This window comes from Nilaparvata lugens, chromosome 1, assembly GCF_014356525.2.
Source record: "Nilaparvata lugens isolate BPH chromosome 1, ASM1435652v1, whole genome shotgun sequence".
In the NCBI taxonomy this organism is placed as follows: domain Eukaryota; kingdom Metazoa; phylum Arthropoda; class Insecta; order Hemiptera; family Delphacidae; genus Nilaparvata; species Nilaparvata lugens.
Window position 1 is genome coordinate 336,658 of NC_052504.1, and position 19,291 is coordinate 355,948.

General features: G+C 34.8%; 1 protein-coding gene across 1 annotated transcript in view; it reads right to left on the minus strand.

The window, feature by feature from the left end:
- Positions 1–896: 896 nt before the first annotated feature.
- Positions 897–19,291, minus strand: part of LOC111058465 (dynein assembly factor with WDR repeat domains 1-like) — a 40,656-nt gene continuing 22,261 nt past the window's right edge. Inside the window, 8 exon segments of the mRNA XM_039426879.1 lie at positions 897–1,223; positions 7,070–7,207; positions 9,811–9,970; positions 11,639–11,705; positions 11,708–11,767; positions 14,923–15,107; positions 16,566–16,754; positions 18,728–18,738. Coding sequence (XP_039282813.1) covers positions 1,017–1,223; positions 7,070–7,207; positions 9,811–9,970; positions 11,639–11,705; positions 11,708–11,767; positions 14,923–15,107; positions 16,566–16,754; positions 18,728–18,738 — 1,017 coding nt within the window. The 3' untranslated portion in view covers positions 897–1,016.

Sequence of the window (19,291 nt, forward strand, 5' to 3'; positions counted from 1 at the left end):
GAAAACATAAAAGTTCTAATTTAGATTGTTTACATACCAAATAACACTCACTAATCACTTAGTACTGTAAAATAATGATTAAATTCGAATATTACAATATATTATAATTATCATCTCATGTGAACAAATCAGATTATTTTGATAGAGTCAATTAAAATTTCTAGATTTCTCGCGAGATACAGTAAGCTAATTGATTACACAGCTGATCTCCTACACAGGCACACACATCTTCTGTTATCGACAGACGACGAAATTATCATCTATTTTTCGAAGGATAAATTTTAATTTTCATGTCCTTCAGCAAGTTTTCCCAGGGATGAGACCTAGTGCAATCGAATTTTTATATCATAAACCTACTATATTCCAAATTTCGTGAAAATCGTTAGAGTAGTTTTCGAGATCCGTTGAACATAAATAACCAGATAACCAGATATCCTATTATATTTAGCGAGCAATTTCTGTATTTATATATCTGGTTATTTATGATTAACGGATCTCGAAAACGGCTCTAACGATTTTCACGAAATTTGGAATATAGTAGGTTTATAATATAAAAATTCGATTGCACTAGGTCTCATCCTTGGGAAACTCGCTGAACGACATTAAAAGGATAATTCATCCTTGGCTGAAACAGCTGTGGATAGTAAAAAAGTGAGTGAGCGAGTGAGTATGTGAAAAATCAAAATATCGCATCACCGAAATTCATAAGATGATGTATAGCCAGCTGTGAAATATAAACACGATCATTTGAGAGAATTGTGTTCTGTTTATCAATAAATAAAAATAACGAGCGAAGCTCGGTGCCCCGATATTAAAAATATAAACAGACATAGAGAAATTGCTCGCTTAATATAATAGGATATTTTGTTAATCAATTATTAATCCTAGATTGTTAACAGACGATCTGGCAACAGAGCAAAGCGAGAAAGAGATAGTGCTATAGGCGTTGTTGAAAGATAGACAAGGATAGCAATATCAACCAAACACTGCCATTATAACGTGGACCTCACTATAGTTCAGCGATGACTCTTCCAGATACAACAGGTGTTATCCTTGGACGCGGTGACAATGACGTCACCGTTGTAGTTGAAGGCGCAGGAGAACACCTCGTCCGAGTGTCCTCGCAGCAGTTGGCTGCACTCGCCCGAGTCCACTTGCCAGAGCCTCGCCGTGGAGTCCTCAGACGCCGTCAGGATCAGGTGACCGCCTGGGCTGAAGCATACCTGTAACCAATAAGCAAATTCAAATTCGTTCATCATAAAAACATAAGTTACAGTTTATTTTTCCAATGTGTTTATAAGAAACATTTTGACCATGATATTCCTTCTATGTTGAGCTGAATAATTTTCAGCTTGAAGCGCTTAGTAGGGCTGTCATTATTAGGCCATCTTGGCATCTTTTTGCTGTAAGTTAGAACGTACAGCACCAGATAGAAGGATTATTAGAGTGTTACCCTATGTGCGACCTATGTTACCTAAAGGTGCGTACAGATTTACGCGCCGCGAACATGAGCAATTCACTTTTAATCAGCTGATGCCAAGCTTTTTATATCTGTATTTTATCGTTTCTGTAAAAATACAGATATAGTGAGCTGATTAAAAGTGAATTGCTCATGTTCGCGGCGCGTATATCTGTACGCACCTTATTAAGGCTAGGCACACACTAGTTAGTCAAGACAAGACAAGACACGTTTAGTCACAATACTTCACACAGTTGCTTATGAAGACATATGTCTAATTGCAATGACTAATGAGTGTGTGTTGCGTTATAAGCAACAATGTGAAGTATTGTGACTAAACGTGTTTGATCATGTCTTGTCTTGTCTTGACTAACTGGTGTGTGCCTAGCCTAATTGTTTGGCTCCTTCTGTGTATTCATTTATTTATTTGTGGATATAATAACAATAATATATTTATGATCGGGAAAGAACAACAGGCAAGGCCCAAACATAATTCTATTCCCAAATTCTGATAGGCCTAATGAATAACATGTCCTCACAAGTCCTAACATATTCATTCAATATCCAAATTTAAATTCCTTCAATATTCATATATGCGGTTCATTGCCAATCTAATCACCAATACCTCCAAGGCAGTAATCTTCAATTAATTCAATTCAAAATGTATTTATTTTGCACATCAATACAAAAAATCTGGTGTGGCGCACTCACACAACTTTCCTTGCCGTTATGAAAATTGATCATCTGACGCTAGTGTACACGCGCATTCAAAGATCGGCCAGCTGGTGACAGGACAATAACGCTGGAGACACACGAAGTCTGCTATCTCTTCATAGTGTGATTTAATAGAATCAACAGTTGCCAACAGTTTGCATTATTGAATAAACACATTTTCTCGAATTTCGAGCTTATTTTCAATTTTAGGTGGAAATGTCACTGAACATTAATTGTAGGGATTTTTATGCTCAATCTTTTCCACTTGAAATGTTTTGTTTAAATTGTATCTGAAGCCTGATAATTGGGAACCAAAAATCATACTGTGCATTGATGGGGCGGAGCTCCTGAAATTTTTACAGATATGGGACTTGTGGCAGTAGATAGAGCTTATCAATGACTATTTTAGGTAAAAATTTGATCAAAATCGTTGGAGCCATTCTCGATAAAATCGCGAAAAACCCTGATTTTGACAACATTTTTGCCATTTTAGCCGCCATCTTGAATTGGATTTGTTCGAAATTGTTCGTGTTGGATCCTTATAGTGAAAGGACCTTAAGTTCCAAATTTCAAGTCATTCCGTTAATTGAGAGATGAGATATCGTGTACACAGACGCACACACACACACACACACACACACACACCACACACACACACACACCACACACACACCACACACACACACACACCACACACACACACACACCACACACACACACCACACCACACACACACACCACACACACACACACCACACACACACACCACACACACACACACACACACAACAGACCATACCCAAAAACCATTTTTTTGGACTCAGGGGACCTTGAAACGTATAGAAATTTAGAAATTGGGGTACCTTAATTTTTTTCGGAAAGCAATACTTTCCTTACCTATGGTAATAGGGCAAGGAAAGTAAAATTATGACAAAAATAATTATTTACATAATTTACCTTATGAATAATTACGGAAATAACTTAATTTGATAAATAAGTAAAATAACCATAAACTAAAAAATAAGAGAAAAGTGTAAAATAAAAAGCGCACCCCTAGGCATAAGCCTGAGTGAGGTGTACTACCGGTACCCAAAATGAATATTTTAAATGGTACTCAGAGGTTTAGGACCGCCCGCCCTAACAAATTTACCAGAATTTTATCGGATAACGATGAAAAAGATATACGGTACCTACATAAAATGTTACGGACTAACAAAATATTTTTCCTACAGTTACGTTGAAAAGTGGCCATTGCTGCACTGATTACAGAACGCAAAGAATCACTTTTCCGCTCTAGTGCGGGAAAAATTTTTCTGCACTCCAGATTTGCAACATGGCAACGCAAAATACTTAGTAGGTTATATGGAGCAACAGTGCAGCAAAATCAAAATGAAGTTGGTAACAGTGACTGCTGTGGCTGCTATAGTGAGCAGAGGTGCAACGAAGAACAACGCGCTAATTATTATTCATTAGATATTATAACCAAGGACAACGAGGACTTTAGGATTTTAGGATTAAGGTTTTTATCAATAATAAAATTACACAGAAAAACATTTGATGCATTTCAGGCAATTTTACCCATAATTACCCACTTTTCATATTCAATGGTAACTGTAGGAAAAACTTAATGTGAAATACGTGCGCAAAGTTCCTCTGCTGCACTCAAGGAACCATTCCGCCCTCGCCTACGGCTCGGGCGTAAACGTTTCTTTCGGTGCAGCAAACTGTCACTTTGCGCACTAGTTGCACAAATAACTATAAACAAATGGCAAATGTGACACTAGAATAATATATTTTAGATGAACAGTACAAAAAGACTTGAAGTAAGCTATCCCACAATGTCCAAGAATGTTTCATAGTTACTGAGTGTAAAAAGATAAACTTTCAAGCTTTTTAGAAACAAAGAAAGCGGTTGCAAATTTTTCAATTTAGGTGAAATCAAATTGTTCAATCTTGGAGCATTGAAAGAGTAAGAATATTGAAAAGCAGTCAAATTTGATTGAGGTACGTGTACTAGCAAACGCCTAAAATCATACCTAACATCCCTAATAGGGTTGTTACTTGTACTTATTATGTAATCTTTATTATATCATATTGAGGACCATAGACAAAAAACCAAGATTATTTAGCTCTTTGCCAATTTTCAGAAAATGGGGATTTCTACCACTAAGGTATCTGTATTTCTTCAAAGTATTGTCAATTTTCTTTTTTAGAAGTGGGCAAGTGAACGTTGCTAACACGAATATTATCTCCGATCCGCAAGTAATTAACCAGGCCAAGACCACACAAAGAAATCTTTAAACGTTTTTATTTATTTATAGCCCCAAAAGTATACAATGAAATTCCAATTAGCATAAGGCAGCAAAAAATCCGAGAAGTTTCAAGTTTTTTCTGAAGAATTGGTTATTGGAAAAGCAGGATGTTGAAGTGTGTTTAGAGATCTCAGATAAAAACTTAATAATATTGCAATAGAAATATAGTTACAGGTCATTTAAAGAAATCTATTCAATGTGTGAAATATTCAAATCTAAGCTTAGTAGGTATTTGTTTCTGTTTGTGATGTAAATAGATATTATTATTCAAGGTAAAACAACCCAAGTTGGAGAGGGTAGATATAAGTGATTAAGTGCCCTAAGATTGCTCTAGAATAGATAGATGGCAAGGGATACGTTAAGTTGAATTTTTCACCTTATGATGAATGGATATAAGTGGAAGAGTAATTATATTGTTTGTTTTTAAATAGAGAAGACAAGTTTTGTTGATTCTAGTACCTAACAGTTTTCTTCGCGACAGGGATGTAGTAATTATTATTTATAGGTTTATAATTTTTCTAAATGACTAAAACTATTTGCTGGTAACTCCCATAAAGGAATCCTCGGGAGTACCTAATTTCTCTGATAAGGAAGCAATTGTATGATTATTTTGTTATATAATTTCATTGAAAATTGAAATGTTTCTTCATACTGTTATGTTATATGTTTTCATTTGAAATTGTAATTGTGATTTTTCCTTTTTACGAGAAATAAATTATTATTATTATATTATTATTATTATTATTATTATTATTATTATCAACAGTCCGCCATGACATGTACTCGAGTTAGTTTCCAAAATTTAGGTCTCCATATTCTTCATCCTGCATTTCGGAATCCAGGCGCACCTCGTGAAGGCCCTTCACGCTTCATTGTAAGATAGTAAAGAAATTATTTGAAGAGGGTAAATACTGAGCTAGAAGGAATATATTGCGCTGGGAAAAGCAGCTGAGAATAGAATATTGTTAGTGGCTCTGAAAGAACTAAATATTTTTATTTTTAGGAAGGGCTGAAACTGATATTTTATGTTTTGAAGACGAGGGTTTAAAACCTGTCTTTTATTTCCTACTAGCTGGCCCGGAGAACTAGCTGGCCCGCCAAATAGTTTAATGCATCTCATAACAAACTTTAGCTGGATGCACATCTGAGAAGGCGCGATGTTGCATTTTATTTATATCGATTATTTTCCAACTGCAAAATAAATAATTTACTAAAAATCAATTAATTCTGAACACCGAAGACAGCACAATTATTCGAAACAAAGCAATGTCTTCAGAGCATGTAAGTCTTTAACCTGAAGCCGCACTGCTGGATGGTTACACACAGAACAGTCATTTTGTTTTTAGTCTGGGCGTTTAGAATAAAATACATGGGCGGTTATGGAGCAGCACACACTCTCGTCTACTATCTACCGACGGATGACGGAATGATTATAACAGCTGATTTTTATTTCTGTATGAAGCCAGCTCACAAATCTTCTTCCATAAGGATTACATGTAAACTTTGAAGGACCGTAGGAAAGAATCCTGAAGTTGGATTATAAATTTGATAGGCCTTAAACCTGATCCTGAACATAACGAACACAACTAAAAAAATCATCAAATTCGGTGCACACATAAAAAAGTTATTGAATGTCAAAATTTGAGGCTCGATTTTTATTTATATAGATAATTATTTTTAAAGGCTGATGTTAGCATCAAAACCATACGATTGAATGAATGAATAAGAAAAATATCATAAGAAGATATTCCATGGTATGGGGCGTTTATGTTTCAAATTTCACTGTCAACTCGAGCCGATAGTCCTAGTATGTAGTTATTTTTCGTGAAGCTATGTGACACTGGTAGTCTCTCATACTGTGCCGTTTAATAAGGTGATAAACACTCACTAAAGACAGAGAAAAAAATTAATAGCATAAGAAGGTATCCCATGGTTTTGGGCGTTTATGTTCCAAAATTCACTGTCAACTCGAGCTGATAGTCCTTGTAGTTATTTTTCGTGAAGATATGTAACGCTGGTAGGTAGTCTCTCATACTGTGCTGTTCTTTCACTCTCACCCCAACAAAACAGTACGTAATAATAGACAGTAGTCGACAGTAATCGGCTTGAGTTGACAGTGAAATTCTGAGCATAAACGACCTATACCATGGGATATTGAATAAAAAAGACTAAGAAATTGTCAAAAAACCACTGATTTATTGATAATTAGAAAGACCGGTTTCGGTTATTACACCATTGTCAATCTCTGATAAACTAATCAAGTTTATTGATTGACAATGGTGTAATAACCGAAACCGGTCTTTCTAATTATCAATAAATCAGTGGTTTTTTTGGCAATTTCTTGATAATCTCTTTAAATTTTTTGATAATCTCTGATAAACTAATCAAGTTTATTGATTGACAATGGTGTAATAACCGAAACCGGTCTTTCTAATTATCAATAAATCAGTGGTTTTTTGACAATTTCTTAGTCTTTTTCATTCAATATGAATAATTACCACAATATCAACTTCTCAACTACACAAAAAGTATACCATGGGATTTATAATTATGCTATATTTTCTCTAAGCTATAGAGTACCTACCTTGGACACTTCTTGAGTGTGGCCTCGAAGGGTAGCCACAAGGCGCGGATCACCGCATATGTTCCAAATGTTGGCCGTGCAGTCACTGCTCGCCGAAGCAAGATGGCGGCCTCGATGGTCCAGGCATACGTCAAGCACCTTGAAACATGAATTCAAATTAATGAATAATAGGGTAATAAATCAACAAGAAAAAAGAATGATAGATACAATGGTATGGGTAAAACTGATAGAATTTACACTATGAACAGAGAATAGAATCTGCACCATGTACAAAGATAGAATTTGTACTATGTATTGTGCTCACTATAACCTTAGTGTCCTGATTTTTTCATCTAATACCATGTTAGATATTGAATAAATAATACTCTTCATATCAACCAACCATCTTTATTTTAATACATTCAAGACTAAACTGTTATTAACGTTCTGGTAACTAATGTATTGAAATCATATTATAATAATAATTATCATCTGTAACAACTCCCTCTTTAAGAATTTATATTAGTCATATATTATCCTATTTTATTTCTCTTTTTATTTTTATGAATTGTGTTTCTTCGCTGAACACCGCCATTATTGTTTCTAACCAGGAATGAACGTGGTTGTGGTAATTTCTCAATTATTCTTCCTTTTTCCCATTCTTTGTTATGAATATTCTGCATATATATCTCCTCTCCAACTACAAAATCTTCGATGTTTTTAGATACATTACGATCATAGTAAAGTTTTTGAATCGATTGATTCTTTGCCATCTCTATATACGGCGAAGTGGAACTACCCTTGGGTCTCCCCACCATTCAAAGCCATACGCTAATAATAATAATGTACAGAGATATTGTGGAATTTATCCATAATTAAGATGGAATAAAAATGATATTGTCAGTTCCACAAAATCTATTTGAAACTTAAGTTTGGCTCAAATAAATTATGTGGAACTGACAATATCGTTTTTATTTCACCTTAAGTGGTGATCCAAGCACACGTACATATGATGCCTAGTCCACAGGCATAGAGAAACAATGGCGTAAGTAGATATCCCATGGTATAGGGAATTTATGTCGCAACTTTTACTGTTATCTCAAGCCGATTACTGTCAATTTTTACTGTTTTGTTGGGGTGATAGAGTATGAACGACACAATTTGAGAGACTACCAGCGTCACACAGCTGCATAGAATAGAATAGAAATAGTCTTTATTCATCAGATGTAAGAAATACATTGGAACAGTGTCAATAAATTAAATATATATAGATATAAATAACTAGGCTAGCCTAGTATAGACAAAAACGTTTCGTCAAAAATCAATGTTAAACTTTTGAAACGAATACAGTGACAATTTGACCAGATATTCCCTTAGATACTTTGCAAACATTCTTGGATCTTCTAATATTTGGAGACTGCTTGGTAACTTTACAAAACACTTCTTACCTCTGTATATGGTTTTTTTCGTAAAAATATCTAATCTGTGCCTCTCTATTATACGACCAAACGTTGTATTGTAACCGTGAGTGTTATTTCTCAAGTTTGTGTCACCAAATTTTTTGAAAAAGACTATAACATCATCTATGTATTGTCCATATATTGTTGAAATTTCCAGGTCTGAGGACGCTATTTTTACAGAATCAGTTCTATTGAGGTTCAGCATAATTCTTATTGCTCGTTTTTGCTGTTTCAGAATTTTATCAAGGTTACTTTACTTGTACTACCATATATGCATAGAAAAGAACTACGTGAACTATCGGCTTGGGATAACAGTAAAAGTTGCGACATAAACGCCCTATACCATGGGATATCTACTTATGCTATCGTTTCTCTATGCCACAGGTTAGTGTAGCTGCTATAATTTGTGATGACCTTCATCCAAAACACAGTCAGCTCAATGGAGGGGCTGGCAGAGCGCCAATAGGAAGCTATGTACGTTCTGTGGCTTCACGAAAGCAAATCGGTTATAGCCGTTCAAAGACGTTTTTGTTTAGACTATGGCCGTGAGAAATAAGGTGTATACAACGAAGTTATGTTATATTGATGAACTAAAACGAAGAATTGAAGCCGTAATTCCGGACATCATACACTGGCGTGAAATTGAATATAGTCTAGATATTTTATGTGCAACAAAAGCCCCTTACTTAGAAATTTGTTCACTTTGAACTTGTCATGTGTTATAAAAAAAACTATTTGAAATAAGCATTTCAATAAATCAATATATTCATGTAAGTACACTAATTCGTTATTTTCACCTACGAAATGTGTTCAATAATTTATGCTCACTCTGTACTAGTAGTTCTGTGAACAGTAGACCTTACGCAGTATTCTCATCCACAAGTACCTGATTGAAACTATAGACCTTATGGAAATACAGCAATAGACTGGCTTCTCCACACATCTGTGTAATCACTTGTCAGCTGATTTATGATGAATAATTCTATAGTCTGATTTTTACTCTAATATTGGCGTATAAAGGAGGCTCCTTTTTCCTTTTATATTATCCTTGATATGCAAAAACCTTGTATATACGTCGACGCGCAATTAAAAAAGGAACATACCTGTCAAATTTCATGAAAATCTATTACCGCGTTTCGCCGTAAATGCGCAACATATAAACATTTAAACATTCTTTGACCAGTTAAGACTCTTTGTTATGACCAGTAACCGTCCATAGACAGGCTAAAGTTCAGGTATCATTTGAATCTTCATAAAATTCTGAAAAAAGTTTCCAAAGTGTTTATGATCATAATTTATTACCTCATTGTTATGACCGGTAACCGTCCACAGACAGGTGAGTGTTCGAGTGTCCCATATTTTGGCGGTCTTATCGAGAGAGCTGCTCACTACCAGTCGACTGTCAAAACTGAACAGACAGTTGCTGATTTCCTCTTGGTGCCCAGCAAGGAGACCTACTTCCCTGAAAAAAACAAAAATGTTCCAGAAATTGAAAGTATTATGGTCTATGTTAAATTGTGAAAATTGAGTAGGCTGATGCTCGGTTTAAACTGCATCTAGCCCATCAATGGTTTGAACTCGAGTTTAAACCGAGGTATCCGTATGTTGATTCCATCTTTAGCCAGGAAACGCAGTTCAAACTGGCTCAAAAGTAAACGCCAGTTTAAACTAGCTCAAAAGTAAAAGCACAAATCTGGGCGTTTAAACTAGCAATATGCGTAAACAGGATGAGCAATTAGCCAGTATACTGAGCATAAATTCAAACTTTCAATACTAATCTAAAATTGAAGGGTGCCAAACCAGAACGTTGTAAGTGCTAAAATTATGAAAATCCAGATTTTAACGCCAAAACATTGTAAGTGCCATTTCTCATGTTGTGTATAAACATGGATGTGATAACACTGCTCTCTGTGGAGAATTTTGTAACTAAACCTTGAGAAACACCATAACGTTTCAAGTGCAGTGGCAGGCTAGATGGCTGTTGACAATATCATAACGTTTCAAGTGCCATACACGTTTTTTAGGTTATGTTGATAGCTTTCAGTTCTGTTGTTTATAGCATTAGTTTGCTACTAATTTGTTGGTTTTGCAATGGAAAATGGATAAAGCGTTCTTTGCAAACTACAGACTGGCTGAGATTGATAATCGGCGGAAACTTCAACCAGCTAAGGCAAAAAATCTGAAGGACATGCTTCCATTTATGCGTAAAAGTGCAAAAGACTTCTATTTGAACATTTTATCAAATAGTGCTTAGAAATGCTTAGAAATTTTATATTCTTTCATATTGTGATGTTAGAAATATACCAAGGACCTGAATAAAAAACACCAATCAATCAATCAATCAATTCATTTATTTCACAAACAAACATAATACAGAATAAAAAAGAAAGATATAAAAAAATGTGAAATAAAAGTTATTTCATATTGAAAAAAAATATATATATTCTTCAATATCATTTTAAACGCTTTTTATAATTAATAAATATCTCTAATATTACTAATTTAATCTATTATTCTTCATATGTATCCATATTCCTCGAAAATATTCCATGCATGTTGAGTACAATGGCTCACTTCAGTTATTTGCTTCTCCTGAACAATTTGCTGTTTGGCACTTACAATGTTATGGTTTAGCACCCTTCAATTTTGCTATCATAAATTACTTCAAATTATGTGAAACTTGCAGTAGGTAACCAGTGCTCCGCAAGGGTCCAATTAGAAACTTGACAAACTGAAAACTTGACGTACTGAAATCTTGAATAATATTGAAAGTAGGCCTATTACCATCCTCGGTTAATTAAGAATCTATATGCAAAATTTCAAGTTAATCAGTTGAGTAGTTGAGACGTGATGATGCGTCATTTGTGAATTTCCAATCCCGTACGAGTATAAGCCAATTCTTTCCTTTATTTTATTTTTTTCCTTTCCTATTTTCTTTTTTCCTATTTCCTATTTTCCTCTTTTCTTTCCTATTTCATTTCCTTTCTTATATATCCTTATTATACAGGTATTGCACAAACTCCTTGACTTCTGAACAAAAAGTTCACACAACTTATGTACAATTTATTGTAAACTATCAATTATTCTTTTCTTCATTTTTGCTTATTTATTTAATGATAAAATGACTCACTTGGGCACTCGTCTATCCCACAAGCGCACAGTTTTATCGAAGGAGCCGGTCAGGATGCGAGATCCACAGTGCTGAACTGAGCCGTGATCACCTCCCCCTTGTGTCCCTTCAAAACGGCTTCTTCTTGACCTATATTTATGAGAACCTCAATTAATTAACACAATCCAATAAATAAACACAATTCATTAAACGTAATTAAAATATCTCGGGCAGTTATTGTATATAGTGAGGTGCACGTTATAATGACAGTAGAAAGATAGGAAAAAACGTTGCCGATTCTCTGTCTTTGTCAATGTCTTCTATTATAGACGGTAGCTGATACAGGTTTATTGATGTAATATTAACGGTTCATTTTCGTTTAAAATAATCAATTATATTTCACTAAGCGAGAAATTATATCTCATAATTAAGATTAGATATTTGGTTGAATAATTTTTAATTCTACTTTGTTAAAAATGATCTAGCATCAGAGCAAAGCGAGGAAGCGAGAAAGAGAGCGCTATCCGCTTTGTTGAATGATAGACAAGGATAGCAATGTCATTGCTAATCAAACACTGCCATTACAACGTGGACCTCACTATAGAGAAACTACAATAGTCTACAAGATTACAATATATTTTCGCCACACTGCACAGAAAGCAGCTGTTTTCTAGTCCCTACGTAGATCTGAAGGATATTCGACTCTCGTCTGACGTCAGAACAGGTTTCTTTCCGGCCTAGGCCGGAAAGAGTACCCGTTCTCCAGCCGCTAACATGCAACTAAGAAAGGTGATCAAAAAACAGCTGATCAAAAAAACTTTTCATTATTTGTGTTCATTATTCAATATTAAAACATTTATAATAATATCATCTTATTGTCATTTGAAAGAATAAAAAGTATAAACTCAACCCCCCACATAATTGAACATAATCTTTTAGGTTATTTAGACAAATCAGAATAAAAAATAAATACTTGGACAATTTCCTGATATTCAGATACCTCAGATTGCTAGAGCTATCACCTTCCACTTCTGCTTTCGGAAGTGCTTAGTAAACCTATTTCTCATATATATATATATAATATATAGTTTATTTTTGTGTGTGGCGAAAAATAGCGTTCGCACCACGGTAAAAATGTTTTTCCGGCTCTCATCTTTCTAGTCCTCGGCTACGGCTCGGACTTGAAATCCGGAAAATCTCATTTTCTGCTCTAGGTGCGAAATTTACTATTGTGGAGAAAAAAAAATAATAAATCAATACACCAAGAAATTACACAATTATTATTAAAATACTCCGTTCTACATTACAGTGAGTGAATTAGAATGAGAAATTTCACTACAAGATTACGAATAGATCCGTGGAAGATCAACTATATGAGGTCCACGTTTCAATGCCAGTGGAGACAGGTAGGAGAGCAGCGTTGCCATTCTCTGCCTTCCTTAGATGATAGATCTTACCGGTATCTGTGATTTAATTAATCTATTCATCCTTGTTGAAATTAATCAACTATTTTTATCCGTCAAGAAAAAATATTTTCAATGATTAATAATAAATTTTCTTAATTGACATTGGATATTTAGTTTATTAATTATGTTTCTACATTGTTAAAAGACGATCTGGCAACGTTGTGGAGCTGGAAAAGGATAGCGCTATCTGCTTTGTCGAATGACAAACAAGGATAGTAATACCATTATTGTCAATCAAACACTGTCATTATAACGTGGACCTCGCTTCAGGACTATCGGCGTTGAGTTATCAGTGAAATTTTGAAGATAAACGGCCTATACCATGGGATATCTTCTTTATGATTATCTTTTCTCTATGCTAAAACGCACCCAAACCTCATAATTCATTTATGTCATTCTATTATTTTACTGATCAGAGCAGATATTTGCAAAAAATTGTTATTTTTGTCTGTTTTATTCCTTTGAATCCTGATTTATGAGGATTGAGTTATCAGTGAAATTTGAACCATAAACGTCCTATACCATGGAATATTCTCTTATGCTATCTTTTCTCTATGCTAAAACGCACCAAATAGCATAACCACAGTATACATACAGTACGGAAACTTGGCTATATCCTGACGCTTAAAATCCGCCATCTTGTTAGGAAGCGCCGCTGTAATAGTATGATGGTAGGTTCGGATCACTTAATGATCCGGATCAATTGATCTCATTCACTGCCACGAGCCAATCAGAAGACCAAGATTGGAACTTCCAAGGTCACGTGACGTGTTAGTATTGTGGTCATGTAAAAGCATTGGTTAGATAGGCGTTGATTACAAGTTCCATTCTGTATCTATTCTGTGGCATAACTCTGTCTTTTTTATTAGGGCTAATTTTAATATAAATGAAAATATTATCTGAGTTCCCTTTTAAATTATTTCAAGACGACATGTTTCGGCTACTAATGTCAATTTCACTTGAAAGTGCCATTTTTTCAAGTAAAAAATAGCATAGTAGCCGAAACATGTCGTGGTAAAATAATTCAAAAGCGTAGGCTACTCACAATAAGCTGTGCAAAGGCTAAAAATAAACTTTCTACTGGTGATCTTTTACAAAGTTTTTCGATGTGTATGCTATCAAGTTATCAAAAAGAAAAAGTTTTTTCAGGAAAACATTTTTTCCGCCATTAATTTCTGAGATATGTGCGCCTAAAATTAAATTTTTGGGACAGAAAATTTCAAATTAGGTAAGAGTTAAACCCATGTGATTTAGAGGATAGATTCTTCATGATATTGTTGATCTAGTAAGACAAACCTTTCCTGAAATATCAATTTTTTAGAAAGTGATTCAATTTACCGAAAATAACTCAACTAAAAGTTATTTTGGTAATTTTAGTAAATGAATAACTTTCTAATTGATATTTTCAGGAAAGGTTTGTCTAATAGATCAACGATACCATGAAGAATCTATCTTCTAATCTCATGGATTTATCTCTTAACAAACTTGAATATTCTGTCCCAAAATTTAAAATTTAGGCGCTATATCTCAAAAAGTATTGGTCGGAAAAAACTTTTTCTTTTTGATAGCTTGATAGCATACACATAGAAAAACTTTGAAAAAAAATCACCAGTAGAGAGTTTATTTTTAGCCTTAATATTTTTACTCATAATATTCTGCTATTGCATTTTATTATTTTACTGATCAGAGCAGAGATTTTGCAAAAATGTGCTACCTATTTTGTCTGTTTTATCTCCTTTGAATCCTTATTTATGAGGTTCATGGAAAGAAATGTGTGGTGAACGACAAGTGGTGACCCAAATGTATATGATATGATATTGTAATGAGGACACCACTGACCAGTGGTGAGGGTGTAGAGACGAGCGGTGGCATCCATGGATGCGGTGACTACTGACTGGTTGACCGGGTTGAACTGGACGGACACCACTTCACCGGTGTGACCCCACAGGGTGTGCAGGCAGCACCACTCTCCGAGCACACACAGCTTGGCCGTGCGGTCGAAACTGCCTGTCAGAAATTTGTCACTGCAACCACATTCGAGCAATTCCAACACCAAACAATGATATTCGAGCAATTGAAAAGACACCACAGCTGGCCGTGCGGTCGAAACTGCCTGTCAACACTTTGTCACTGCAACCATATTCGAGCAATTCAAACACCAAACACCATCATAATCGAGCAATGAAAGGGCGCCACAGCCTGTCAGCTCTTAGTCACTGCAATCAATTTTTTGTCATTAAAAAGAACGACTACCAGTCAAATTTGTTCAGTAATTTTTCTGCTTCTCATTCATTTTTCTCTCTCTACATCTTCACCTCATTCCCCATTTTCATCTCGCTTCTCAAATTTTCCATAATCCAATTTGTGTTTCCACAAATATTGACATGTTTGTTACCATGTGAACTTCTATGAATACAGTAAACTATTCAGATTGCTACTCAATCCTGCACACAGCCATTTTAGAATAGAAATTTATTCAGTTCAAAACAATACAGCTTGGAAAAAAGCTTGCTTTTTTATTTAGGGCTAATTTTAATATAAATGAAAATATAAATCTGAGTTCCCTTTTAAATTATTTCAAGACGACATGTTCGGCTACTAATGTCATTTCACTTGAAAGTGCCATTTTTTCAAGTAAAATAGCATTGTAGCGAAACATGTCGTGGTAAAATAATTCAAAAGCGTAGGCTACTCACAATAAGCTGTGCAAAGGCTAAAAATAAACTTTCTACTGGTGATCTTTTACAAGTTTTTCGTGTGTATGCTATCAAGTTATCAAAAAGAAAAAGTTTTTTCAGGAAAACATTTTTTCCGACCATTAATTTCTGAGATATGTGCGCCTAAAATTAAATTTTTGGGACAGAACATTTCAAATTAGGTAAGAGTTAAACCCATGTGATTTAGAGGATAGATTCTTCATGATATTGTTGATCTAGTAAGACCAACCTTTCCTGAAATATCAATTTTTTAGAAAGTTATTCAATTTACCGAAAATAACTCAACTAAAAGTTATTTTGGTAATTTTAGTAAATGAATAACTTTCTAATTGATATTTTTCAGGAAAGGTTTGTCTTATAGATCAACGATACATGAAGAATCTATCTTCTAATCTCATGGATTTATCTCTTAACAAACTTGAATATTCTGTCCCAAAATTTAAAATTTAGGCGCTCATCTCAAAAAGTATTGGTCGGAAAAAACTTTTTCTTTTTGATAGCTTGATAGCATACACATAGAAAAACTTTGAAAAAAAATCACCAGTAGAGAGTTTATTTTTAGCCTTAATATTTTTACTCATAATATTCTGCTATTGCATTTTATTATTTTACTGATCAGAGCAGAGATTTTGCAAAAAATGGCTACCTATTTTGTCTGTTTTATCTCCTTTGAATCCTTATTTATGAGTTCATGGAAAGAAATGTGTGTGAACGACAAGTGTGACCAAAATGTATATGATATGATATTGTAATGAGGACACCAACTGACCAGTGGTGAGGGTGTAGAGACGAGCGGTGGCATCCATGGATGCGGTGACTACTGACTGGTTGACCGGGTTGAACTGGACGGACACCACTTCACCGGTGTGACCCCACAGGGTGTGCAGGCAGGCACCACTCTCCGAGCACCACAGCTTGGCCGTGCGGTCGAAACTGCCTGTCAGAACTTTGTCACTGCAACCACATTCGAGCAATTCAAACACCAAACAATGATATTCGAGCAATTGAAAAGACACCACAGCTTGGCCGTGCGGTCGAAACTGCCTGTCAACACTTTGTCACTGCAACCATATTCGAGCAATTCAAACACCAAACACCATCATAATCGAGCAATTGAAAGGGCGCCACAGCCTGTCAGCTCTTAGTCACTGCAATCAATTTTTTGTCATTAAAAAGAACGACTACCAGTCAAATTTGTTCAGTAATTTTTCTGCTTCTCATTCATTTTTCTCTCTCTACATCTTCACATCATTCCCCATTTTCATCTCGCTTCTCAATATTTTCCATAATCCAATTTGTGTTTCCACAAATATTGACATGTTTGTTACCATGTGAACTTCTATGAATACAGTAAACTATTCAGATTGCTACAATCCTGCACACAGCCATTTTAGAATAGAATATTTATTCAGTTCAACACAATACAGCTTGGAAAAAAGCTTGCTATTTTATTTGGAATGTCTTTCTTTTGTTACATGAAACAAATTAATAAATCTGGCAACGTAAATTTTTGGTCGGTTCAAGTCTCAACTATTTAATTCAAAGCATACATAGTGAGGTCCACGTTATAATGGCAGTGGAGAAATATACAAGAACAACGTACCGATCCTCTGTCCTGTCAATGCCTTCTATATACGTAGCTGATACAGGTTTATGATGTAATATATACTGTTAATTATTGTTTAAAATAATCAATTTAATTAAGCAAGAAATTATATTTTCCAATAATTTAATAATTAATTTTTACTTTCCTTGCCCTATTACCATAGGTAAGGAAAGTATTGCTTTCAAAAAAAAATTAAGGTACCCTAATTTCATGTTTCTATACGTTTCAAGGTCCCCTGAGTCCAAAAACATGATTTTGGGTGTTGGTCTGTGTGTGTGTGTGTCTTGTGAACACGATAACTCCATTCCTAATTAACCGATTGACTTGAAATTTTAACTTAAGGTCCTTATACCATGAGGATCCGACAATAAGATTCAATAAAATGAATTCAAAATGGCGGAAAAAATGGCGGATAATAGCTAAAAAACCATGTTTTTCACGGTTTTCTCGAAACGGCTCTACGATTTTCTTCAAATTTATACCCTAGATAGCTATTTATAAGCCCTATCAACTGACATGAGTCTCATTTCTGGGAAAATTGCAGGAGCTCCGTAATATTCCTGAGAAGAATGAATTTTGTTAAATTTCTATCACGATTTTCTCAAAAATGACTAGACCGATTTTTTTCAAATTCATACCCTGTATAGTTATATATCAGCTCTATTAACTGGCATGAGTCTCCTCCCTGAGAAATTAAACAGGGGGTCCACCCCATCCTTGAGAAATTTACTTTGTAACCTCCTTCTCGTGCGTGAGGTAGGTAGGTAGAGCAGTTATTCAAAGAACACATGTCGATATTTTATTTGTAGAACAGCTGTTTTGACAACGTTTAAAAAATCCTCAAATTTCATAATCAAACAAAGGAAAATGTACTCTGAACACAATAACAATAGTATATCGTAGTTTTAATTACTTAGCCGCCAATCGGCATATTGTTATTCCCTAATTATCCTCGTTAATGAGACTTATAGATCAATGAGCAAGGAAAGTTGTGTGAGTGTACCACACCAGATTTTTATAATTAAGATAAAATATTTTGTTAATTATTTATTAATTCTACATTGTTAAAAGACGATCTGGCAACAGAGCAAAGCGAGAAAGAGATAGCGCTATCCGCTTTGTTGAATGATAGACAAGGATAGCAATACCATTGCTAATCAAACACTGCCATTATAACGTGGACCTCACTATAGTATTAGGTACTTGTTACTGACCCGTAAGGATAGTTGAAGCTGACGGCGTAGACACATTTGGTGTCCTTCTAGTGTGTGAATCTCCTTGCCTGTTACGTTCCACACTTTACACGTTCTGTCATAGCTACCCGTCAAACATCTGCAATTAATCCAAAACATTGTTAGCATTTTGAATTATTATACAGAGTTTGCCACAGTTTATTGGTTTATTATACTGTCATCGATAGTGACAAGCACCATATCGACAATAGCCATACATAAAGGAAAAACAAGATATGACACAAAACACAACAATTTTGTACATAATAATAGTTATTTGTATATCTAGAGTGAAAGTGCTGTTTTTTATCCCTGAGGGAAAAGTTTGAAGCCCGAGGCGAAGCCGAGGGCAACAATTTTCCTGAGGGAGAAAAAAACATTTTTCACTCGTGATATAACAACATTTTTCCTCCACCTACATTTTTATAAAAACTGCAAATAAATAATTTTTAAAAACGTATGTGACCAAACAATGTGTTACAACATAATCTAAAAAGTAAACAGAAACAGCTGTCTTGTAATCACAGTTCTCCCCCGACAGCACTATCTGTCGGCTAAAGTTGTAACAACAATGACAGCTACAACTACAGCTATGATGAAGTTCCAGTTTCAAATTTGATAGTTAATAATAATATTCGTTGGCGGTATTTTGA